The sequence below is a fragment of the Dufourea novaeangliae genome, unplaced genomic scaffold (genome assembly GCF_001272555.1).
Source record: "Dufourea novaeangliae isolate 0120121106 unplaced genomic scaffold, ASM127255v1 scaffold118, whole genome shotgun sequence".
Taxonomy (NCBI): domain Eukaryota; kingdom Metazoa; phylum Arthropoda; class Insecta; order Hymenoptera; family Halictidae; genus Dufourea; species Dufourea novaeangliae.
The window spans coordinates 861,698-888,649 of record NW_015374006.1 but is presented as its reverse complement, the minus strand read 5'-3'; the positions used below and the strand labels follow the sequence as shown (position 1 = coordinate 888,649).

Genomic DNA, 26,952 nt, shown 5'->3' with positions numbered 1-26,952 from the left:
GAAATAGTTTCAGAACAGTGGATTTTTTGAAAATTTTTCCTACTGCTATCCCAGGTTAGATGCTACTTTGGATATCCTTTATCGATAACACCAATGATAAAGACAGCACGTGCCGGCGGCAGGAGCCCTCGTGACCCAACACGAGACACGTGTTGAAAGAGATCCATCAGAAATTATTTGCCAGTATTTGCCTGATTTCTGAATGTTCTGGCATCTAAACCACCGTTTATGCAAAAAAAACGTTCACAAGCATCGACGACATCAGAACAGAGACAAGAAAGTTGTTAATACAGAAGGTGACTATATTATCGATTAAAGCTAATTCTAAGTTCCAATAAAGATCGAATGTAGTGTCCAAATTCCATGAAGAAATTAATAGTCTAATTTTCTGATAGGACTTCTTTACCAACCCAATATAATGATGAATGATCTTTTCGATAGGCACCTGAATTGCACGATAAATGGATAAAGGAATGGCATGCTTGATGTCCACAACTGGCCCAGAGTGTTCGTGTTCAGGCATTCTTGTAGAGCAATCACTTGAGAGATTTGCTCGTCTGAAATCGGTCGGTAGGCGTTTTTCCCCGGCGGAGAATGATCTGAAAGGCGATGTACATTTGAGGTGTTCTTGCTGAATAAAGAGGAAAGAGGGAAATTCAATTGACTATTTAAGGTCACTTCCACATGGAGAAGATAGTTTACTGTTTCATTAAAAAGCTTCAGTTCCTCCAATTTTACTGTTTCTTCAGTGACCTACAGCTAATTAATCTTTTAATTCATTCGGGCAGTTAAGAACGAACCTATTAAGTCTCTAGCGTGTCTTATCAGAGACTCCGGAAATCCCCGAAGATTCAACGGAGAAGCGGCATTGTGCAGCCCTCGTTGCGCCAAATGAACAAAATACGTCCACTCCTGCGCGGAATCCCAAATTACCATTCGAATCCACACTGCAATGTTGGTGGCGGCCAGATGAATAAACCCAAACCTTGCTGCTAGACCAAACCTCTCTACCAGAACCTGTTTACAAAATTATTCGCTTGAAATGCGGAAAAGAAAGCAAGTAACAAACACACTAGGGTAAATGTCCCAATTACTGTCAGTGTCCCTAATATTGCCACATTCTTTATTTAACGTATAGAAAGTAGTGTGGACAAAATTTTATTATTAAATTGGGGCTTTGATTTATATTTAAAAAAAAAAACAAAGAATTACATGTACTCGTTAGTACTTGGTATTTAAAAATTAATATTGAAAAATGAAGGTGCAATTTGAGCATAAAAAACGCGACTACGTAAGTAATAAGTGATAGCAAAATCATACTAAAAAAAAAGAGTCGTCATTTTACTGTCCAAATAAATTATTTCAACAAATGAAAGTTACTTTAATTTTTGAGATGACAGTTATAGGGACAGTAGGATTTCTCGCAGATTTTAATTAATTATTAATTAATTCTTTGTATTTAATGTATAAAAATATGTTTTTATAATACAACAGATATTAAATGATATTCTATTCCACACTGAGATGATCTTCAGGTTAAACAACACGTAAAATGATTAAGCAAAATTACCCTACAATCTTGAGGTTGCAGTAATTGGGACTTCTAACCTACGTGTAATAGAACAATTACTAGGATTCGAAGAGTCCATTCACCTGCGAATTGACAAAAAGAAAGTGCATCTGCAGAAACGTGAATAAACCATGAAGAACCGGATGGACGAAGACGACGTCGCTGAGACACTCCGCGCCCTGCATCATCGAGTGCATCGCCATTTCCAATCCATTGAAGACGAGAGTCGCCAGGCCGAAGACTGTCGATAGCATAGACGATTTCTTTGACTGTTTCTTTCTGGTCTCGAGTAACTGAGTAGAATTCGCTTAGGGTAACTCACGCAGTGCTCCGACCCTAATGTAGAAACTGGTCGGTGCTGTTCTGGAACGTGAGATGTGCGCACGTTTCAAGGATCCGAACCTGGTCAAAGACGTTCCACCGAGTTCCGCGTCGTCGACACCGCTGGCACCGCTACCGAGGCTTCCGCAACTGTCCACCAACACCCATATATAGATGCTGATGATCACCGCTATGCTCCCCACGTACAGATACATCAGGAAGACACCCTGTAAATATGGTAGCATTCTGGAATACTGATAGACCGTACAGGATGTCTCAGGAAACTGGTTCGATCTGTATCGCTGAATTGATTTGGAATAGCATGAAACTTAGCAATTGTTATAATTTCTTCAATTTTTTCTGACAACAGTTGTTAGCTTGCTTGTGGAAAATCATTCGCGTTTCATAGAAAGAAACTTACTTAACTCTTTAACCCCTAGTGTATACGTAACATCTAGAAAATCATATTTTGAGGGGTTTTGTCGTGAAAATACAGACGAATGATTTTTTTACAGAAAAATAATTTTTTCCCCCGAAACAGGTGTTTGGGCGTTAAAGAATTCAAAAGAGAATTTTTCAAGGTAACAAGATACAACGTATACATCAGTCTCGTGATTTTGAAATAACGATTTAAGTGTTTAGGTGTTGAAGGGTTAAAGTATTTAAGGGTACAGGGTATAAGATGTTAATTTTAATGCACTATAATATCTTATTCATCTTGTATTTTTCCAAGAAATTTAATAAAACCAATGAAGCTCATACTATCTGTCGTTGCTACCAGAGTCTACAAAGTTAATCCCAGAATGATAGTCTGAGCTCATCAAAAACCCAGGAAGATATCTATAGTACACATGTTAACCCTTAACTACAAAACAACTCAACCCAAAGATGAATAGTCCGACAACGACTACTTTGTAATACTTTTAATAACTAATGTACATTTAATAACAATCTGCAATTTACTCACAATCGAAGATACTCAAACCGTATAGCATCTAAAATTCTCCGCCAAGTTGTGACAGTAACAGAAAAATTCAAATTCTTTGAATGGTCTGTAGTTAAACGATCAAGTATCAAACATGTTGACTTTCGTAATTCGTGTAATAATTCATAAAACAGAAGAAAACAGAATGTAAATTAAATTACATCCTATTAAAGTGTACCTCATCGTTCTAAGATCATAACATCTTATGAGTGATGAAAACGAAAATTATCGAGGTAAGACTTGAGATTATAGGATAGCTCGTAATTCTGCCTTATGATCCAGGGTAGACGACTCTATTAACCGCTAAACCACGATCCAGTACTCCTATAATCCCTCCAACCCAGCATAAGGTCCACGGAAACGTAAGGCCTGACGGGTTCATCGTGCTCTGAAGTGCGCTTGATGATCCCCAGCCCAGGCGGTGCACAGGAATCGTGAATTCAATCCACCGCGGAGCTACGGTTACCGTAACCCGTCGGCATCTCGATTCAGACTGATCCATAATTTACGTGAAAAATGGCCACGGTGAATCGAGCGTAATTGTGTGTTCCGTTCGATCCGAATACAGGTAGAATGCCAGCTGTTTGCCGCCATTATTTCGAATTGATCACGACAGCCCTCTATACATCCTTGTATTCGAAGGTATAATAATAGACATATCCTCATTTGTGACAGATGGATCCATTTTTAACAAGTACAATCGAGGACATCTGGGTAATTGTAATTGAGCAAATATGTTCGTAGGATGAAATTTGTCAAGTTTCTGCTCGTAGGATCTTCTGGGTGTCATTTGGTCTTTCAACAAGATATCAACCAAGTCTGTATGACCTTAATGGTCAGTCCTTAATGGACCAATCGTGGATAAACAGAGGATAAGTTCAAGAAGGACATTAAGAAGATCAAACAGGTGTCAACGAGAATTCCGTTTTTTAAGCTTCTTCGGACAGCAGAATGCTTAAAGACCATTCGAAGGCAATTATGGCACACACCTTGGGCTGTGCAACGGTACCTGGTGTCAGAAAAATCATAGATCGTAAACTCTTTGAACTGAAATGAAAAACTCAACGGAGTTTTGCATTCGAGCGCAGGTGCACACGCGTCGTGAATACCGAAGAGCCATTCGTTCGCCGACTATAATATAGTTGTACATACATTAAAGCCCGTTGCCGCCAAATGATTAAGGGAACACGGTTCACGTCTCTAGATTACTGAATGAAATATCGCTCAGTGAGAATCGTTCGTTCAGGATCACGATTTTACGGGACGTCCCCGTTTGCCGTAATATTCTACGCTTTATGAGTTTAAGTATACACATCGAAACATTTCTTTTTGCTTAAAGGATTCGCGCACGATTAGCCTTTTAGTGCCGTCCGACAGGGACTCGAACGATGTGGCCAGATGACGACGACGTTTTAAAGAATTTCATGGATATGTATACTTAAGCTTTTAGCCGGGGGAAGCCTGAAATGTTAACTCGTGCAAGGGAATAAACCGTAAACTGGGATGAGAAATTCACGGCCGATAATGGTGGCCAGGTTCCGCGTAATAAAATTGAGAACGCGGCATTAGTAAGGACGCCTGGCTTGGTGATTTCAATGCTCGACACGTTTTTGCAGTGCCGTGTACGCAAGGTTATCAAACGACCAGCTCTTTGATTTTTTTTTAGGAACTTCGACCTCTGACACGGTATCATGTACCGTTTCATTGAAGATATAAGAATGTACATTTATAACGATATATGTATATGGAAGAATGTGTGAGATGTTGAGAATCCTGATAATCTTTATATAAGCTTGAACCCAACGAATCGTAGTTAGAGAAGAACAGCTACAGAAATGTTGCACCAATCAGGAAATTGTGGGAATGGTGAAGTTTATTTTAAAACGTTAAAATCACACGTGAATGTGCGCAAGACTATTCGAAAATCGTAAAATTCGAAATTTTGCGTGCAGATGGAGTGCATGAAAATATTCATTATTTGTTTCTTTTTATCGCGGGAAATTCGTGCTGAGGTGGTAAAGCTACTTTCGAAAGTTTTAAATCGATTATCTCGAAAAGGTAGTAAATCATAAAATTAATTAAAATACATGAAATTGGAAAGTTGCTTCACTTTCTATGAGAAATAATATACATACTGTACAGCAGTAGTGATATATGTATATTTTGTGGGGTTAAGTTTTCATTAATTCACTTACTTGCAAGCTGAGAAGGGGTACAGGCGTGTCCATAACTTCCGCCAGGCAAAGAGCGATCATCAACACCATGACCAGCTGGCCGTAGACGTTCGACAGGACAATCCATAATTGAGAACTGTAACAAACAACAAAAAGATGTCCTTCGTGTCGTCGGTAGTTTTATTACTTACGAACAATTACCAAAAACAGCTTTCATCAAAGAAGAAAGAACTGGAAGATTGTTCTACGTTTGAAAAGATAAAGACACTACTGGGTTGGAAAAGACCGGAAGTCTCTATTGAAAGCAGCAAAACAGAAAAATAACAATCATCGTTAACTCAAAGCCTTATAATATTTAGTCAGAACAATGGTGAAAAACTGAATTTCATATCTGATTGTGCAAAACACGAATTTATGAGGCTCTGAAGCATTTCTCCCTATAAGATTATTGTCCCAGTCTAGTAATAACTATTAAATTAAATAAGAAAATATTACTGTGTCTGTAATGATCTTACAAGGGTTCGGAGTGATCCAGCAGATCGTTCGACGATCGCGCCCTGGAAAGCAGCCTGGAGATCAAGGATCTCGACGGACCAGACGATCTTGTGGTGTCAGCGGCGACGGTCTCGGACTCGGTGTGTCTGTCACCCCGTATGGGGGCGCTGCCGCCAGGCGCACCCTCCACAGTGCAACCCGTCGTGCTTCCGGTTTCGTTCAGACTGTCCTTGTCGTGTTGCTCATTGCCGGCTGTAACACATTTCGGGGACAGTCAGCCGCGATTTTGGAAACTGGTTTACTCGGCCTAGGACCCACCCAATGTGTCCTCCACTCTCGTGAACGTTTTGGGTCAGTGGAGTAATACGTCGAGTAACTTTCGCTGGTGGAATCCATGAATCCGTTCACAACACGGCTCTTATTCCATAGGCCTTATTTCCACTTGCGACTAGTCGCGTGCAATACTAAATGACGCAACAAAATTTCTTTCACGCAGTATTATAGTATTATAGTGTTTAAGTATCTATACTTCTGTGTTTAAATAAATTAAAATCACTTATGAAACTGTTGCTTTTCTTCTTCCAAACGTTCATTGAACTTCGAGCATTTCGTTCAGGAAATAGAAATCATCCATCAATATGAAACATAGAATGTTTAGAGTAAGCTAACTGGAATAAAAGGGAGTCTGCATGGGAAGAAATATTTATGACATTTGATGGCGAAGAACTCTCAGAAGAAGAAAACAAACAGTTGCATAAGTGATTTTAATTTATTTAAACACAGAAGTATTGATACGTAAAGATAGATATATCGTCGTAGAATTAAAAAATTTCGTAAATACTATAGGCACTGGCTAGTCGTAAGTGGAAATAAGGCCTTAGGCACTCGACGGTCCCGCAGTTTAATAATACGATTAGAAAACATAAATACAGTCGTTGTCGGGGGCGTCAAGCGTGAAGTTACTCGATGTGAAAAGATAAAGATCAGGATAGAGATAAAACACGTCTTTGGTGTTGTGTCGAAAATTTAGAAACGCGATTAAGGGCACTTCGAATGTACATAAATGAAAACCCCGCGAAATGGTGTGCTTGAATTTATACATGAACTGGGAGGCGCACGCGGTCTGATTAAGCCCCGATTATGCGACTATAAAAAACAAACGTAGGAGGTATAATTTTTTCGAAAGTTCTCCCTATCAGTTCCATAATTGAACGTCTTCGACGGTCTCACGATACGATCGTTTTTCTTAGTTTCTTTTCCCATCGGCGACCACGAACGATGATAGGAGCAATTAGACGGACTCGCTTCGGCGCGTAACGAATTCCAGGGAAAATATCTCGATAACGGTGTGATCCCGACAGGAGGTGCACAACGTGGTCGTCGAGTCGTTTCTTCATCGAACACCTTACTCGATTAAACGTGTGACCAATTACTGATCGCTTTCGCGGCCCGGAATCGGTTTTGCGGGGGAAGACGGGAGATTTGAACGATTCAAACGGAACGAGAGGATCAAAGATACTAGGATGGATCGCCGATCACTCGACTTTCTTCGAGATCCAATGTTTGCTGACCGATACGGAGTGAACGATGCTCGAGAAATTAATGACTCGCCACGAGCCGTGGGTGATCGAAACCAGCTGCGTTTCGAGTGGGGTACACTGTTTACTGGTAGAATGTGCGGCCACTTTGCATACGACAGTCTTTGCATACAATCAACGGGACTGTTGCAACTGGAAAGGCAATGCTGTGCTTTATTTTGTGGCAAAGATTGAGTGATAGTTCCTTGGAGAATAAAGGGTATTAATAATTGTTTGTTCCCGTAAATGAACAGAGTATATTTGATCTGTCATCTTTAGAACATAATAGCTCTCATTTTAAAGTGTAAATACTGCTCTTTTTATCTTTGATATTAAAAAATAATAGTACTTCCCCCATGTATTCTATACCACCTGCAGATGTGCTCAATTTATAAATAAGTTCACCCCTTTAACAAAAATTAACCCTTCAATTTCTCACTGGCAACTATGCATTTTTACTTGATCTGGGACTTAATCTGTGTAACAATTTGTGGTAAACAATTTCATTAACATATAAATCAATAATACCTGAAATGAATAATAAATAACTTTGTCTCTTAACTGCCCAAACCCTATATGCGAGTTCTTTAAGGCGTCCTCCTTTTAGCTAGTTTATTAAATATATAGCATTTGCTTTGCTTCTTTCGTTTCATGGGTGTAACAGGATCACCCATATTAGCGATCCTTTAATTCATTTGAGCAGTGTATATTAAAACATTGCATTTACCCAACAACTTTATGTTTCACAAACGACAGACATTTCCGATGAACAATTACTAATGTCAATATCCATCATATACAATAGAGTTTCAAGACAAACTCAAAAACGTAAAAAACGAAGAGCCTCGATTGTATGTACCGGTTTCGAGCCATTCAGCTCCCCGCAGGACAACGTTCCGTTACAACCGCGATACCATCTCTCTGTGCTGGTCCGGAAAACTCCGGCGTTTGCCACGAAATCAATAGGCTAATCGATAGCACTTCCACGACGTACGTTCATGCATTCACGATTACGCAATTGGCCGAGACTAAGGATGATTGCTGGGGTCAGAGGCGAGAGAGGTCGACATTCGTCGCTTATTACAGGACGATCGTGTCCATCGGCGATGTGAAGGGCCATTGTGAAACTAGCATATGGTTGATACATGAAACGCGATGATGAAGGGTTGGGGAGAAGTGGCACGAGACGATATGAGATCCATCGAAGATGCCTAGAGGCCAGAAGACTGAGATGATGCCTCATTGTGCAAAGCTGAATCGAGTTGCTCGGTTCAGAAACACGCGCATAAGGTGTACAATAAATCGTGGTGGAGTCGAGAAGGTGTTTCTACGATCGAAAAGAACGATAAAGTATACAATAAATGTTTTTCATACTAGCTTTCTTTTTCGAGAAATATGAGATTAAGGATTTGATCTCTACATACAGTCACTCGCATTAATATTCGGACACCATTATTATTTTCTCTTCTAAGCTGTATATTTCGAATAAATATACGAGTAACGAAAATAAGAAAAAAACTGTTGATTTATTGCATACGGTTGCTTAAATAATATAAGAGGAACCAAAAAAGAGCGAACTTTGATGTAAAAAATATTCAGGCACTTTACAAATTTAAGTCGTAAAAGATTTCATATTTCGTGCACTGACATTTTTTTTTATAATGAAATATTGTCAATTACCGTATGTCGAACCATTTGTTCTTACTATTAGTAAAATTATGCTACAAAGATTAGAATAAGAAATCAGTATTACGTTCACAAATACATATTTAGAAATTAGGATTATCATGAAAAGTTCTCTAAGCATAACAAGTGTCCGAGTATTTCTGTAAATTTAATAGATAGCCATTCAATTTTCACTCTAATAGTTTTTGATAACAACTATAATTTTCAAGATATACAGGACAATTGAGAAAAAACTTCATTAACCTTTAAGGGATCGTTTCACCCTGAAAAACCAAATATCAACGAAAACGAAAAATTGCCTAATGCTTTTATTGAGGCCTCCTACAAATCTGTGGTGTTTAAAAAAAATCGGAATTTTTCGGGTATACACCTAAGTTCCCTTGTTAGTAGTATACTGAAAACAGCACTCTGAATTGATAATTATAATCGCCAATAAAACAAATACTTCCTTCCCTCGCTGTAATAGTACAGTTATGATATGAACGTTCAGTATAAGTAAATGTGGCGAACAGTAGCCAGATACATTAGCCAATCATACTCGAACTGAATTCTTCAAATGAAATTCTCTCGTGAACCATACTTCCTATAAACGAATTTTATTGTATATACTTTCAATTTGCTTCTTCACGCAAAATTATTATATCTGCTTCTCAGTTGCACCACGATCGTTTTCTATCGTATTCCTAGACAGCTGACGCTGAGTTATGGGAAAATGATTCATCCGAGCTGCTTGAGTTACGGGAAAACGATACGGTCCAGGGAGCTTTTAACCAGCTGTCTTAAAATGTGGTGAGATATTCCGAAAGGCGATTACAATTTGAATCAAAACCCACGGAACCGTGCAAATTAATTCTGGTAAACGTCATTCCCGTATTATTATTCCAGAGGAGGATTACTGCATCGATCGTATTGTTCTTTACCGAATCTTTCATTGTCGAATGTTTACTCGCGATCACGGGAGGAAACATGGAAAGTCGCGTGTCCCGTTTGCTTGGTATACTTCGGAGGAGCTGAATTGGACACACGTAGTTGAAGAAGCGAATTGAAGTACTTTTGTAACAAAGCTGTACGACTAATTGGTGAAACTACCTCCTTGCTCCATAAATAATATTCGTTGCATGTGTATAGTAAAAAAAACCCAAGGTTATATCTGAGAAAATCGTAAGAAAATTGAATAGAATCCAGCAGCAAATGAAATTACATTATTTATTTATATCTCCGATTTGTCTGATATTATTCAGATTTTTATATTCCAGCTATTGACATTAGAACTACCAAAACAGTCAAAATAACTAGTTAGTACATTATTTACAATGATGATTAAAATGTTACAAGAAGACATTTTTTCAGATCCTCTACAACTTTTATTACGATATCAAAGTGAAGAAATTAGTTAATTTAAAACTTGGAATATTTTCAAAACTATGTCATTTTTATTGATCTGATAGAAACAGGTATACGTTTATCGTCAGTAATTCTAGTGTTAAAGTTATGTGGAAGATTGATACGTCCATATCAATTATCAAGTCATCCCATAAGTAATGCGAATTTTCTTTGATGTTTGTGGACGGGAAACTGGAAGTTGGTGTTGAAACGAAGTAGGTATGGAGGATGGTGAAATGTTGTAGAAAATGAAGGAAAATATATACAGGTAGAAGATGAATACCTTTAATTACAAGTTTGTACTTCACCTTTAACAAACGTCAAAGAAAATTCGCGTTAATTATGGGTTGACCTGATAGTTACAGATTCTTCGTGGTTAAATGCATAGATCTTCGACTAAATCATTAATCTACGGTAAGTTCCCGCGCATTTTAATCTGCTTTGGAGAACGTACAACCTTCTGGAGCGATCGTGGATCCCACTGCTGGTGAAATGTGAAATTTCTGACCCAGCTGGGTAAGAAATTGGGTCGAGGATCAGAGAATTTGAAGGCTTGCGATTCATTCCTCGAAAACACGGTTCACCGTAAAATCATTGGAGGATCGGAAGGAAAAAAAAAAGTAGAAACTCGTTTGCCAGATGGTAGTCGATTTCACGAAATTCATCTTTCACGATAGACGTATGTACTATAAAAAAGAAAAAACAAAGAAATTGAGTTTTATTTTGTAGCTCGTTACCGTCTGGATATTCAACGATGGTAAATACATGTTTTCAATGGAAAAACATTTCGAGAACACAACTATGTATTATTGATGAGCGTGTCATTGGATAAAGTGCGATTTGAAACGCGACAGCGATGGTGGTGAACGGTCAGCCTTACATTTCCCTGATGCTTCCTAATATTACGAAGACACTTCGACGCAACGGAAATATTCTTAACGACGAAGATAAACGACGCAATAACGATCGAGGAAGTTTATTAGACGAGGTGTTGATGGCATTAGTACTTTGTTGATTCTCAGATGGGACTGTTGGAAGAAAGTGGAAATACGAAGAACAAGAGAAACCACTCATGGAAATTATCATCTTGAATATTTAAGAATTTTCAATACTTTATGCAGACATTGTCAATTTAGATTTATAGAAGATACTGTTCCATCACTGAATTGGTATACGGAATAATATTAATCTAATAATTGCAGCACTTACACATGAGTGTCATGGCAGCCAGTGTTGATAAAACAAACATTTCCTCGATTCCTAATTTCATAACACAATATATGACAATAAAAGCTTGCAAAACACCTGTTGTCGATGTGACCACAAAAATTATTTGCACACATTCCCTTTAAAATGATGTTATAGATCCTTAGATTCTGTTTTACAAATTCCTATGACTACAGTAAATCATCGATGAGTGTTCGGAAGCTCCTTAACACTGACAAGAAGAGGTCCCCAGGTGTAACGTTGACTTTTTAATGAGGTTTAGCGCAGTAACAGAGCTTGAAATTCTGAATTCAATGATACTTATCTCATCCGTATACTATATTATACATATATGTATATATTCAGTCATCGACGATTTACTGTACACTGACAATAAGCCTTCACTTGACAAAGTCCCATCACTGTACAACACCATCCTATCCACTACATTTATTACTATTTAGACCGCGGATTTCATGCAATAATAACCTACAGGGATGAATAAACTACAATATAGCACAAAACTTTCATCAGACAGCAACGAGTTCTCTATTTCATTCTAAACCCAATGTGGATACTGAAGAGGAGAAAGAAATTCCTTTACGTGCCTTTGAAAATTCCTCTAGAAAATGTCATTTTGCAGAAAAGTCCGCGGTCTATTTACTACGATTACAGCAGAACTGACGAGCGAAAATATTTTCTGTACTGGTCAATTCAGACGATTTTTACCTCGGGCCTTTTGTCAAAGGAAAACAATCGTGGTCACGGGAACGCTCGAGTCACCGTCCATGGCGAAAACGTTCGGGAGGCTCTCTCCGGGTGAAGGACAAACGGTCCGCTGTGGTTTTCACGGAAGAGAAGCGAGAGCAAGGGAGGCAACCGCTCCATCCACTATCACGAAACAGAATGGCAAGGTAACCCAGAACCGCGCGGCGACGAATGATCGACTGGCCCGGGACAACAGAAACAGGTGGTGGTAGCCGTGACGACCTGGGCTACGATTACACCGATGATGATCATGATGATGATGATGATGATGATGACGATGATGGTGTCGTTTTCTCCGAACAGAAACCCACCGTTCGAACGTTTAACCTGCATTGCTTTTATTTTCGCGCGACATTGCCCGCGATGATAGAAAACCGCGCAATCAGGAACATTCTACGGAATTGGAAAACGACCCAAATGGTCCTGAACGACAACTCGGTGAAATTCTGATCGGACAATCGAAGATGTGCACGAAGACCTTCTTTTTCGATTGGTCAGCAGAGATTCTTGTAGGTAGCTTTCCTTTCGCTGGTAAAATGGCGTCCAAGAGTTAGGAAATTGAGGGATTCGTGACAAAAACGACACTTGTCAATTTTTCCTGTTTTTTTAAGATACTCCTGTAATTTTCTTGTCAGAATAAATCAGGGCATATGTGGGTTGTTTTTGATAGTATACATAGGTACCGACAGGTTATGAGCCTCGCTACTGAATACTAAAACCAGTTGTTCTCACAAAACCCACAACATTTGGCAAGGGTCATTATTGTGATGAGCCCCTTAATTGGTACACAACGCAGGTTAATTGGAAGCTGCAGTTATTTGGTATTTTTAACCCTTTAACAGTGGAATTTTATTTTGGAAATGTGTAACTATTTGATTCCTCTATTCTAAAAAACTTTTTCAATACTAAATTTTCAATTTTTATAAGAATAGGTATTTTATTCTTTCCTCGTGACGAGTATACTCGTCAAACATCATTTTAAAGGGTTAATGAACAAGGGACACTACAGATCAACATAAAATCTTTGCACCACCCTTAAATTTACGAAAAATGGATCAAATTGTATCTCAAGTATTCTTTGCAGTTGATACAGTGTTAATAACTAGAAAGTAAGGTTATGTATACACAGTCGCCAATGAATCTCAGAATCGTGAGGCTTAATCGAAATTTCGCCCCATCAATTTCTAAGACGCGAAAAAGTCCCTCGAAGCCAAGCAACGCGAATGAAAAATCGGAATAGGGGGATATTACTCGTAGGACCGTGAACGGCGATAATTCATCCGACAGATGGTTGCAGAGAATTTTATTTTTCTTCTCAACGATCCGTGTGTGTACGTTCCCGTAGCGTGCCACGAACTATGCATTATGGTGTAATAAGTCATCTGATTACGTAGCCTAGCTGCGGCAGGCGGCTAATTAATCGGATTATAACACCAACGTACACGTGAACGAATTAATCTATGGTGTCGCAATTTTACTTGGTTCGCTGAACACGCGTGATTCCGTCCACTTTTGCGGAATATCAAATTATTGCTGATTAAAAGATAGACCTCACGAATATCTGCGTCACTAAATTCTACGGTGAACATTCGGTCTCTAGACAGTTACATTTGCAAACCTGTGAATGTAATTAATAGCAGAGTAATTCAAACCATGAATAGACAAGTTAACACAGAAATATTTACATTCTTAATCGCGAAACATTGAATATATATATTTTATCATGATGTTATTTTAAAAAATCTTTTCATACCCGTTAAGGAAGATATGCTTCAATCGATAAAAGTCGCCTGAAAATTAACATAAGATGAATGTACTGTCTTGTAACACGATTTCTCACTCCAGAATCGCTATCATGATCCTGTCTTCCTGTCGAAACTTCTAATGAAATCGTCGAGTTTAACAACCGTCGTGAAAGGCCTAGGACAATCGATCAGTCACCAGGAGACATGTTACAAATGCTAGTAAATCATCGGTCATTGAATAATCAGTTGGAATCGATCGTCGATGAATCGTATACAACTTTCAATCGTCCCTTCGTCAGCCAATTACACCTCACTGGATTACGTGTGCCCCCCCCCCCTCGAGAGGATGTCCTGATAAGCTCATCCTGCATCACTGCATACTTTTTCATCTTCGTGGCTCGCCCATGCGTGACTAACCGACTCATTTTACGGCGCATAAAATTGAATGGTTCCGTTACCAACCGTAGAGACATGATTCCTTTAACTCGATAAAAATACTAGGAGTAATAAGAAGACTCCAGCTATCGTTCGAATTCCTTACATCTAGATTTAAGGACTATGCGTAAGACGTAGATATTTAAATATTTAAAATTTCATGTACTGTTGTTTAATATTGTACCTCCGATACATCCTTAACCCTTTCGTTCCCACTGTTGCCATATGACTACGTATTCCAAGTTACAAAATAAAATATGAGTATCATGTATTTTTCCATATCTATGAGTATGTAGGATCGTTCCTTCTAGTCTTGTATAGATGGCACAAATTTGAATGTGCATTTAAGAGCTTATCGGTAAAATAAGACATTATCTTTACCCCATTAGAAACAAAACTGTAATTTCTTTCAAATATCTAAAGAGGGTTTATTATATATAACTGTGACAAAGAAAGTGAAAATGGCATTAAACGGTTTCAGAATGTTCAAATGTTCCTATGAATCATTTATATGTTATCTAAAATATTAAATAAAATATTTCTCTAGTTATTTTTGAATAATTTGGAAATGAAAGGGTTAAAAATATTCCTCGTGTGTACGAAACAGAAACATGAAAACTAAAAAAGACGAAGGCTACCATGGAATGACGATTTGAGGGCCATTTTTAGTTCCGATGGCGCGCGCGCGGTTCAAACGAAAGGACGAGCGAGTGTCGCGTGAAATCGGCGCCCGAAATTCGTTTTCAGTGGTCGACCGGTTCTCTCGAGGCACGAAAGTCGTCCCCTTCCATAATATCGCCGAGACGTCATGGGGGGAAAAACGTCCATGAAAGTTCGAATTGAGCAAAACAACCATGTCGTGACCGTCCTGCCCGCTCTTCAAGAATGCCATGGATCTGCTTTCACGCGACCACGCACACGGCACACGCGTGCAAGTACACACGAGCCGATTTGACGCTTCTACATCGCCTCCTGACGCGATACCGAAGCGAAAAATTACCCTTTCTTATGGGAAACATTTTTCCGCGGCTACCTTTCACCTCGTTTCTTTCCGGCTTTCACGGTTCTACGCTTTTTCCAGCGAGTTCACTTCCTGCTGAATGAGAGGAGTCCTATGACGTGTAGATTGTCCCATTTCGGAGCTTCGTGGATGTGAATTCTTTTCTTAAGTATAGAAGATTAATGCTGTACGAGATTATACCGCGTATTGAAAACAGATATTAACGACAGAGAAAAGTATGTACTACATATTTCATACGTTTCTGTAGCAGACCATTTTTTTGTATTAAAAAGTCGGTATAGTTAAATTTTTGTCAAAGTTTATGAGGGATTGTATTGCATGTGGAACCTCTTATGAACCTTAATAAAACAAATAAATTTCTATTTGACTTTCATTCTTGTAAATTAGTCCAGAAAAATCTATATTTCCATAAACATCCGCAGTCAAATGATTGTACTTTAGTAAGATTCATAAGAGAAGAAGTTAATCCTCTATAACGCCGTGTAACTTTCGAATCTTGTACCAGTTTTACCATCATTAAACAAATAAGAATGTTTCTCTATTGCCTAGTGTGAAGCCAAAAACCATTTTAAAAAATAAAACCTTCAAAAGATTACAAATTTAAATTCTATGTATTCAACTGATCAGTATTAAACAGTACCTATACAGGGTTTGCCCAAAATTGTGGTACAACCGACAGAATAGTGAATCGACATGCAAAAATAAGTCGAAAGAGAATGATAACATTTTTTCATTTAAGGCTTCATTTTAGAGATAATTGAATTTGGAAATCTGCTGGATACGCGTGCAATTTATAGGCCTCCAGTAGCGCGTCTGTTCATTGCATTCCGTTTCTACTTACTACCATTACGAATACACCAGTTTTAGATTAACTTTCCAACAAAAAAAATTTATTCTTCTTTTTCACCTTATCTTTTCTTACAGAATCACACGTGTATACAAATAAAATTAAATAAAAATGAATAATAATAAAAATTTTTGATTTACTAATAACAATTTGTTGAGCAATAAGAATTAAGTTTAATTATAGAGGGTTAATACGATTGTTTTTTCTCATAGAAAACCTGCAGGGAACCTAAACCTACGTAACTTGTTAAACAAAATGGCGTAGTCCCCGCGAGTCTCTCAAATCAATAAACGTTTGAATGTTTTACAACACCTTACACAAACCTAACTACTATTAACAATCATGACAAATATCTTCAAATTTGTATTATGAATAATCGTTTATTTTATTAACCGTTGGAATATTCCACAAATCATCATATTCCATAAATATCATCATTTACCGTTTGCGAAGCGCAACAAACAAAATGCAGCCACGACCATGATAATAGATAGAACCCATCGGACAAGTGTATCCGCCTGGCGCCGCAAGAAATTGAAAAAATTCAACACACCGTATGTTAAATTCCACGGATACTTCGCGTTTCCTACCCGCTAATTGACTCACGAGGCGCAATTAACCGCCTGGCTTTCAACAGATTATGCACGTGTGAAGACGTTTCGCAAATCTCTGGTAACGTCTGTGTGGTATCGTCGTAAATGTTGTTAACAATTTGTTATCGCGCGATCCAACGTCATCCATATGCCACGCGAAATGTACGCATTAAATTACAGTCAGCGATTCTATTTGTCAGCGGAACGTGCCGTTTAATGGCTCCCGCTTTCGGAATGAAATTATGCGTTTGCCCGCTGCGCGCGCATGTTATTTAATATCTTTCCGCGGGCCAGCGTAATAACTCCTTTCGCGAAATTGTTGGGTTCGCTTCTTCGGGGAGAAAGATATGCAATTGCTTAAATGCACCGAGTATTCCATCGTTTCGACCGACAATCTGCAATCCAACACATCGGACAAAGAAACAATCTGTTCGTTAATATTAGGTTACTCGTGAAAATGGTAAATCATAGGAAAGTTAAACTGACACAGGAATTCTATTTTATAGATAGAATTTGTAATCAGACTGAAACTGTACATTGATTAACTGGTCTATACGTGAGGGATTATATTTACGAAGGTAATTCATCAAGATAAATTGGACACATAGAATTTATGCCACAACCTGGTACGAATTATACGTCACTACTACTGTGAGTTACCTAGAGGCATGTTAATTTCATACATATAATTTGCTAGTTGGTTTATCGAGGCCGGTTGTAAATTTGAAGAAGAAAAAAGAAATGTTACGAACATGTCACAGTAGAATAAGAATTCTCCGCATGAAAGTTCTCTTAACAAGTGCCATGTCGGTCACCGATGATTAATCGGTATTGAAATTGTAAAAAATAATACCTTGTTTTCTAAAGTTAACATGGTAGTAATATTTCTAGCACTTTCCCTCCTAAATCGTTTTGCATGTTCTTCGTAACATTTCTTGCAATATTATCGAACATTTGTAACCAACTATCGATCGGTTCTTAGCATCGCGTGACATAAACAGAAAGGTCATTAAGATCGGTTGGGCACTTAACGCTTTTAACCCTTTCGTTCCCACGTTTCTACGTTTAGTTACATATTTGAAATTACGGAACAAAATAATAGTGTCGTGTTTGTTTTCATATTTGTAAGTACATACAGTGACTCATACATTTGTTCGCATACTTCTGAAATAACAATTAGTTGTCGAAACTTTCATAATGTTAATTTTGTCTTTTGAATCATTTATATGTCGTGTAATATAGACACAAACATGCAAGAAAGAAATATTTGTTCGTAATTGTTAGATACATTAGAAATGAAAGGGATAAATATGGCACTTGTACGCGTGACAAGCAACACTTCCAGTGTCGAAGAACACTCGTGCACAGTTCGCAATTGTGAGTGAGACGGTAAACACTCGAAACCAATAGACTGGCATCGCGTGCTAGCAAAAGTGGATAATTGTAACTAAAGAACCCAGTTACAAGATAGTTAACCATAGTCATAGTTGGCCGTATGGAAGGCGTAAGTTCCACGGTTCCGTTTAACCAACGCTCTGAAATCAACAATCTGTAACAAGGACGTAGCTGTCGAGGAGCTCGTAACGGTGGCACCATGTGCTGGACAGATCGATACACCGTCGTTGATTAATGATCGGGCGCCCATAATATCGTCGGAACGGATCGAGCTCGAAGTGGAACGAGAAAGTAAAGGGTCCCCGCGTAGACAAAGCGCGATTTCGTGTCGTTAACGTCGATTCAAAAGACTTTTCTCCACTTTCTTTTCCGTGAAACGGAATACATACGGCGACACGTTCGAATCTCGAACATGGTGCTATTAACGACGCCATTACGCGACGAAAAAAGAAAACGTTTTTGTTTGTCACGCACGATCCTCGCGACGGCGACCTGAATTTCTATGGAAATTCAATGTTTTCGGAATATCGATGGCGATCGAGTGACAAAATTTATATAGGATATTTTCCAACATTAAACCCGTGATTGCAGACTACAGGTCTTATACAATGACTCAGTAGTTTGTTTGCGAAAGGCTACTTCTATTTGACCAAATTATTTACCAAATTCCGAATTTTATTTCAGAAATTGTAGAAAAGTTTTAGTAGGCTTGGTATATAAGTTACAACTTTAACATTAAATACCTCATAAACTAGTAACCATATTTAGCTGAACAAATATCATTAACGTCAGAATTCCAAGCTCTATCACTGTGCTAAACCTCATTAAAAAGTCAGCGTTACACCCGGGAATTAAAACTGAGAGATTTACAGATAATAGAGTCATTCAGTTTGACAAATTAAATTATATCATCTTTCATCGAGTCAAGAAGAAAGTCTGAAGATATAAAATCATACGGTTGGCAAAACTATCCCTGGTGAAAATGTTGCTCGATGTTAATATTAAAATATGATGCAGCTCTTTCACCGAAACAGCGGCATCTCTATCGCGGGTAATCATCGTTGTCTCGGATCTTAATAAAGAAAAATCTAAATAAAAAAAGGAATAAAAAGAAATACATTGAAATTTTGTATTAAAAAAAAAAGATGACAATTCTGCTTCCTCTGTACGTCTCATTTAATTCGACGATTCAGCAATGTCGGAATCTCGATGCATCATCCGATAATTCGATCGACAGGAAGTCAATGATGGTTCGTTTTTTCGCGTAGAATATTCGCCAATGCTGAGATCATAGATTTACGGCGTTGATTGTACGCGTTTACGCCGCGAAGAGGAAAACAAGGCGCAACAAAAACAGCGAAAGTCGGAGGCAGCTGTCTATTCATTATACATATAGCTAGTCCACGGATAAAAAGTAATAGAATCGTGAGATCCATGAGAGCTGTGCAATGTATTCTTGAAGAACGCTATTTCATGGTGAGAACTAACACGCGCTTTACCGTGACGACTGTTGCAACTTTATGTAAAACTGTGTTGACTATCGTTTCACCTATTCGATGCACTCTATTTTTACATTTCATTAACCGTAACATATCTCGAGAATTTCGATTCTAATCTATAAAATATCCTACAGAAAATGGAATTTTGCAGAAACTATCCACAGTTCAATTATTACAACGTACAATGGCCTAGAATTAACATTTAGCAGTTCAAATGGTCAAAAATAAATTTCATTCATCCTCAAAAGAAATAAAATCGAATCAACTTATTATTAACCATCGAAAATTTGTTCGTTAACCCTTTCGTATCATCCATCTCGATCAAAAATAGAGACAATTTCGCAAAAATTCAAACTTTCATGGAGATGTTGAGAACACTGTTAGCCAATTATGACATCATCGAAAATGATACCTAAAATCGATAAAAATGTGTTTATTTACCTAGTTCTATTTGAACAAAATATATGATTTTTCAAGCTAAATAATATAAACTGTTAAATTTTCATTCTGGACCACTGTATGACGTAGGAAAAAAAGAATGTGGTCGATTAACGTTCACGTTTTTCAACCTGAATCTTCAATAGACGCCCAACCCAGACCAATCCCACCTTCAATAGGTGTCAGACACCTGCGATACCGTTACCCTAATGAAACGAATTAGATATCGGCAGACTTTCGAACAGACAATGCAAAATATTGGTCAACCGGCTATTAAAGACACCTCGCACGTATGGAGACTTCAACGCCGCGCACGTGAGCCACGTCCTATCTACCGCTAGCTGATCCTTTTCGTACGACGATACCGTACAGCGAGCAGCGGGCATCTTGCATACAAATTCCAGGAGTCGTTAATAATGAAACCGTGCCGTTCTCGTAGCGTCTATCAACGGTAGCACATATTTCGCTTAACCTATCTATTAGCTGATTTTTCGACCATAATTATCCATACCGACGATCCAAACATTAAAATCACTTTGTAAATTAGTGACGAAAGAAATGTCATCATTAATGAAGAAAATCTTTATAGAGTAAATGCACCATTGAACGAACACTTAAGAGATTTTGTAAGTACTAAAGTCATATTTTAAATAATAATAACAGTAATGAATATTTGACACGTGAATATTAGATTTTTTAATATCTATACTTTTTTATAATATATATATATATAGATTTTCATTTTTTTTAAATTGGATAAATGTAATTAATTGAATTAAAAAGTGATCATTTCACCAGTGAATGAATATGTCTAACCAGCGGCGCGAAAATTGTTTGAATATGAAGCAAGGAATTGAGGAAGTTAATATTTAATCATTTGCTTGTCTTAATAACTCAAGCTCATTGTTATGTATACTGTTCATTCACTGGTACGTGTTGATTTACTGGTGCATTCACCCTAATGCAGTTAAATAAATTTTCAGAATTGGTCTGATAGAGTAACTATTTCAGAGAAATGATATTTTACACACCATTTTCGCTGCTATAATATACCTCTATTGACTGACAGACCAAATATGTAACATATCGAACTCTATTAACAGAACAGAACCGGTCTCACCCTTCTTCTCCTTCAACGATCTCGTAGACACAGTCGAAGTCTCATCAGGCACATCCACAGCCCGTTCTTCCTTCCCCGAAACAACCCCAGTCATACTCCCTTTAAACTCTTCATTCGACTTGGACACTTCATCGTTCTGGTTATACTCCACGGTAGCCTGATCATCGATCTTCTTCCACTGGGCCACATCTTTGTTCTCCTCGGTGAAATCCTCGAGACCAGGTATGTCTCGAATATCAGGCACCAAAGTCTCCTCGTCGTCCTCCCTTATCCTCCATTTCGCTCTCTGATGATGCTCGGTGGCTGTATTATTCTCACGCGCGGCAATTTCACTCACAGAGTCTACCACTTCCTCCACGAGTTCCTCTTCCTGCAGCATGTACTCCCTTCGTTCGTTCGGATTCTGATAGACACGGTAAGGACCGACCAGACCGACGATCCCTCGAGGAACCGAAACGGATCTTTGCCAGTCGACGTGCAGCTGATCAAAGTCGCCCAAATGACCCGAGTACATCTCACCTAGGTTGAACAGACGTCGCGGTTCCGGAAGCTGCTTCGACGCCACCTGCAACCACCTCTTCAGTTCCTCTTGCCTCGAACGAATCTCCTGTTGGATTTCCTTATCCTCCGTGGACTGTTGTTCCTTGATCGATGGTAATTTGTTCTTTGGAGAGTTCGTTTCTGGTAACTGGACCTTCTTTGGCTTATTCACCACACTGTACAGAGGATCATCATCTTCAGCCTCGATCGTGAGATCCTTAAACGTTGGCTTGCATTCAGACGGTAACACAGCGAATGATCGATTCCTCTGGTCACTGCGCGAAACTTCCGGTTCGTTTTCTCGTGATTCATCGGTTTTCACCGCGCTGATCACCACCACGTTGCGTTTACTACCACCTGGCAGACCTTTCGTCGCCTGGTCGCTATCAAGAACACTGTATATCGGCTCTCGAGTCGCTGCCTGGATCCATTTGGGTCTACTTTTTGGCTTCGAGGTGGATCTAAGCTTCTCGGGGCTGACTGTAGCTGTTTTTCGCTCTACGTTCCTAACAGGAATGCTCGTCAGTTCGGCGACCATCGTGTTTCGGAGGACGCGATCTGGGTGATCAGGCTGGCCGGATGTCACGATCAGATCGTGACGAACATTGTTAGAGGTCTTTCTACCCACCCACCTGATCCTCGGGATCGGAATACCTTTGGGTGTGACCTGGACGTGTTGGTATTTACGGGACACTCGTAATTATTAATAAATATTCACTTATGGTACCTTCGTCATGGATTCGCTCATGAATATTTATGTCAGAATTCTGATCTTTTGGGATCTGGTGAGACCTTAACCGACGTTTTATAAGTAACCACTGTTTCACTGAATTAGTTATAAATCATTGATCGATTGCAAACCATATGGTTCCTTAAAGCACACAATTCCCGTAAACAATTCACGACTTGATTCTACATCGAAGCGACAAGAAGTAAGATGAACACTCTTGTATTTCGATTCACGCCGATGATGTTGCAAATACGAACTATTTTAGTCTACGATTCGATGGTGACTTGGTACTTCCGTCGACGAGTGCACCCGATCGACCACAAAAGGTAAATGTCGTTTCTTGGCTTCAGTTTTACGAGAAACAATTCTCGTCGACGTGGAGGTGGCTGGAGGTCGATCGTATGGATCTAGCTCTCGTTCGTGACCAGGATGACGAAAAAGATTTCACATCCTTTGCGGCAGCCGTCGTTCCTACGTTTTCTTTCGCACGGGCCCTCGTGATTTTCCATAAAAATAATCCGTGACGCAACGTCTTTTTGAGAAATTCCTCGGTTTCGCGCGCGCCGTCGTACGCACGTAATTGGCCGTTGCGCTCGCGGAGAAGCTCATTGTTCAATTGAGATATCTTCGACGATGATCTCGAGTAAAGGGGTAACACTCTCTTCTAGTTTTCTTTTATATGTTCTTAACGATAGCAGCAATTATTCCATTCGAATTAATTTTGATCTTGTTTCGTAATATTCGCTGCTCTGGTTGGGAAATTTTAGATACGGACAAAGCTGAATCAGCTTATTGATCCAGTTATCAAAATCTGTGATATTGTTGGTAATTTATTCAATCGTTTCATTTACACTATGTCGTTAATATTTCGAGTGAGTTTATCATATTACCATGCGTTAACTCTTGCAAGTCTATGGTCGGTATTATGTAAAATAAAGTACTGTAATATGTAAAATTCATTCCCGTTTTAATCTTTAAATACTACTACCTGAAATTCTGAACTCGCAAAAACTACTACAGTCTACATATACCAAACTGAAAAATATTACTAAAAATACTTCCAATAATTTTCACAGAAAACAATATATGCCTCATAGCGTTCAGTTCCCAAAAAACACATGTACGCGATACTCAAGCAGCAGTCGTGCTTAAATACGACTGGCATATAAGCAGCTTTCACAAGGTTACCATACTTCGTCGCATGAATTATAATCAGTGTCATCGACGACACTAATTACGATTAACCAAACGATCAACCTATAAATATCAGCGACATTAAAACCATCTTCGTTTGCAGCAACGCGTGCATTAGGTGTTCACCGACAGGGAACCGAAACTGTTTTGTCATCCCGACGTATTTCAAAAGACCGTTAACTTTCGTGTCCGGCCATCGTAAAATGGAAACGCGGCCTTTTCACGCCAAGAACCGTGGACGCGCGAGCGCATCATCCTCTAAGCTGGACTCGCGGGGCCCTTTTGTCCTGTTCGCAGAAGCGAAACTTGCGAAACAGGAAGAGACGTGACTTTCCAACAGGTGTTAGAGGTCGAAGCATTCTGCTCGATAATCACCGACAAACCACCGTACGGCAAAATTCTTCCGTGTTTAGGTGAGCGTGCGCTATGAACGCGCTCCTGTGAATACACTGAATAGACACTAGTGGTGGTAGTACCACTACAAAAATGTATAAATCTCGACTGTACATCGTTGAAACTGACATATGATCGGCGAACGTATTGTGCAGATCTGACAAGATAATGATCGGAAAGAATGCGCGTACGATTGGTCAGACTGGAAGTGACACACCTTGTTTCACACGCACTTTCAGCTATAGGGAACTACAGTAAATCCTCGATGAATGTTTGATGGCTCCTCGGCACTGAACAGTAAATATTTCATAAACTAATGGCCATATGCGGCTGAAACAAATATCATTTGCTTCGGAATTTCAAGCTCAATCACTGTGACGAATCTCATTAAAAAGTCAGCGTTACACCTGGGGATCTTTCCATGTCACTGCCGAAGAGCCTTCGAACACTCATCGAGAAATTACTGTGCATTCTGTATGTTTGACTGGTTCCAAGGCGGCCCCCCTCAGTGATGGGGATGAACACGGGGTGCTTACACCGTAGATCGTTTCGAGTACTAATCCAAATTTTACTGTATTCGCCTAATCCAGCGCTGAGCAGCGTAGGGACACCTCACGCGCCTGTTTCCCCTTCCAACCTTTCTTTCGCACCGTGTGCCTTCGTAGAAACAAAGAACTAACCCGGGAGCTAACTTTACCCACGGCTGGCCTAATCGGTCACACACACAATCCAATTATAAAGCACTGCGTGACGACCATTGGCCGACAGGAGCGTCACAGGGGGACTTACACAGGCGAGTGGAGCATCCCTCTTGCCACTTTGCCGTTCCGCTAATCATCTCGTCAGCTCCTGCACAGTACATACGACGCGCGCGCGCGCACACGGTGTCCGGTAAATCGTGTCAGGGTGTCCAGTGTGTAGCGGTTCTCGTCGATGATGATGATGCCCCTCGCGAAACAAGCGAAAAAACCGACGCGTTACGAGCATGACAGCGGAATTCGCGAAGACAACGGTTGTTGTTTCTCCTTATACATATTGCTCGATCCTGATGGGCGAGCACGCAGCAGGAACATATTATACAAGGGGCATCATTTTAATAAAATTACTCGAAGTGAGGCGCGTGTAATTCAATTAAAATTGTGATTTAATCGCGTGTCGCACATGTCCGTCGAAATCGCAGCGTGACGGAGTCCTAGATCCGCTCTGTTAAAGCGGGTAATTGTTATTCTCGTTTTCGATTCGATAAAGAGACTTCTTTGGCTACGATATTCGAGACTTCTCTATATTTCTCTGTCTCTTGTAAGTGAATAAATACAGCATCTTCGAAAATGTAGATAGAGATATATATAATAATTAGTGAACTCCGAATGTCAGGCGTTTATCTGTGTAAAATACGTGAAACATTGTGAAATGAAAGCTTTAATATGGAGATAAAAGATTGATATAGTTTTGGTATTATTTTGTTTTAACAAACTTCGTCACTGGTGGAACCAATGTCTTTGTGATTTTGATTTATGTAAAGTAGTCGGTAACCAAGATTGGCATTATGTAGATAAATAATCTCGAATAATGAATAAAAGATGAAACAAAAGGACTTTTCCATTTTTAGCATATTTTAATCATGGAAATTCCAATTTCTATAATGAAATAATAAATTCTTGTGAACATATTATTCGAATAAAATTCTGCCCAACTCTATCGATAACATTCACGATATTCAATAAGTCACCTGAGTATTCGTGATCCTGTAATTGTTGACATCGATCACTAGATATCACTTTAAAACGCAATCTTCACGTAAGAATATGGAAGGTACTGAAACTATTAGCCGAACATCGAGTGTGGCAAGGAGCACTATAACTACGAGGTTCGTAATTGCTGCTCCATTAAGGACGAACAAGTCAGGAATTGAAGACATGTTATACCATAAGGCGGTACACCCTGTCACAAAATGAAGAATGATCAGCTCAACATGTTCTTCCTCTTTAATTCAGCTCATGAACTAGCAGACCTGCTATGATCGAGAGCACTTTAATCATACGAAGCACAAGATCAAACATTCTCCGTGCGTCTCTTAAAAACCAAACAGGGAAAGACTATTGGCAAGTTCCATGTAACGAAAATCTCATTGCAAAAATTACTTCGACCATCGAGCGAAAGCAATAACGATTTTTTCATCGGTGACTTTCGATGTTTTCTGGAGCTCGTGTCGAAGAAGAAAGTAATAATTAGAAATAGCTAAGTGCTCACGACACGTATTAGAATAATAATGACAGTGATTAATAATAGACGTCAAGGGGACGTCATAAAACTATTCAACGATGAAACGAGCAGGTAAAAGAGAAGGCGAAACGAAAAATTTCGCCTGACCTTAAATACCAACGATGATCTATGAATAAAAACGTGGCAGATTAATTTGAATAACTTAGGGTTCGTACCTGTCTATGATAATGAAACGTTACAAAATTTGAAACCCTTGGCACAAAAACATTTCCTTCGCGAGTAAATACATTCGATTCGAAAAACGGTCGTAAATTATCGTAATAGGGGTCCGTAGCCGCGGGCGACAGTACTCCCCAGGCGTTGAAGTCGCCACCTTAATAACCAGGTGTTGAAGTCTTCAAATCATCTGTATTACTAAGTACATACTACTAATACTACTATAGCACCATAATAAAACTGTAAATCAATAATACGTCCAAACAAGCTTCACACTATACTATCTGCAAAACACTGAAAAATATTTAAATACTACAAAACATTATTGCAAAGTTGACATTGAACTTAATGCTTAACCACTAGCACCAATTCTGTTCGTTGAAATAATGTTTCGATCA

The 26,952-nt window shown here is 39.0% G+C and overlaps 1 protein-coding gene across 1 annotated transcript in view; it reads right to left on the bottom strand.

The window, feature by feature from the left end:
- Positions 1-22,336, bottom strand: part of LOC107188207 — a 32,447-nt gene extending 10,111 nt beyond the window's left edge. Inside the window, exons 1-7 of the mRNA XM_015576462.1 lie at positions 21,259-22,336; positions 5,566-5,797; positions 5,072-5,186; positions 1,893-2,118; positions 1,654-1,811; positions 801-1,017; positions 446-599 (exon numbers count right to left, since the gene is read on the bottom strand). Of these exons, the coding sequence (XP_015431948.1) occupies positions 446-599; positions 801-1,017; positions 1,654-1,811; positions 1,893-2,118; positions 5,072-5,186; positions 5,566-5,797; positions 21,259-22,336 (2,180 nt within the window). The remainder of the gene's footprint in view (positions 1-445; positions 600-800; positions 1,018-1,653; positions 1,812-1,892; positions 2,119-5,071; positions 5,187-5,565; positions 5,798-21,258) is intronic.
- Between the last annotated feature and the right edge of the window lie 4,616 nt (positions 22,337-26,952).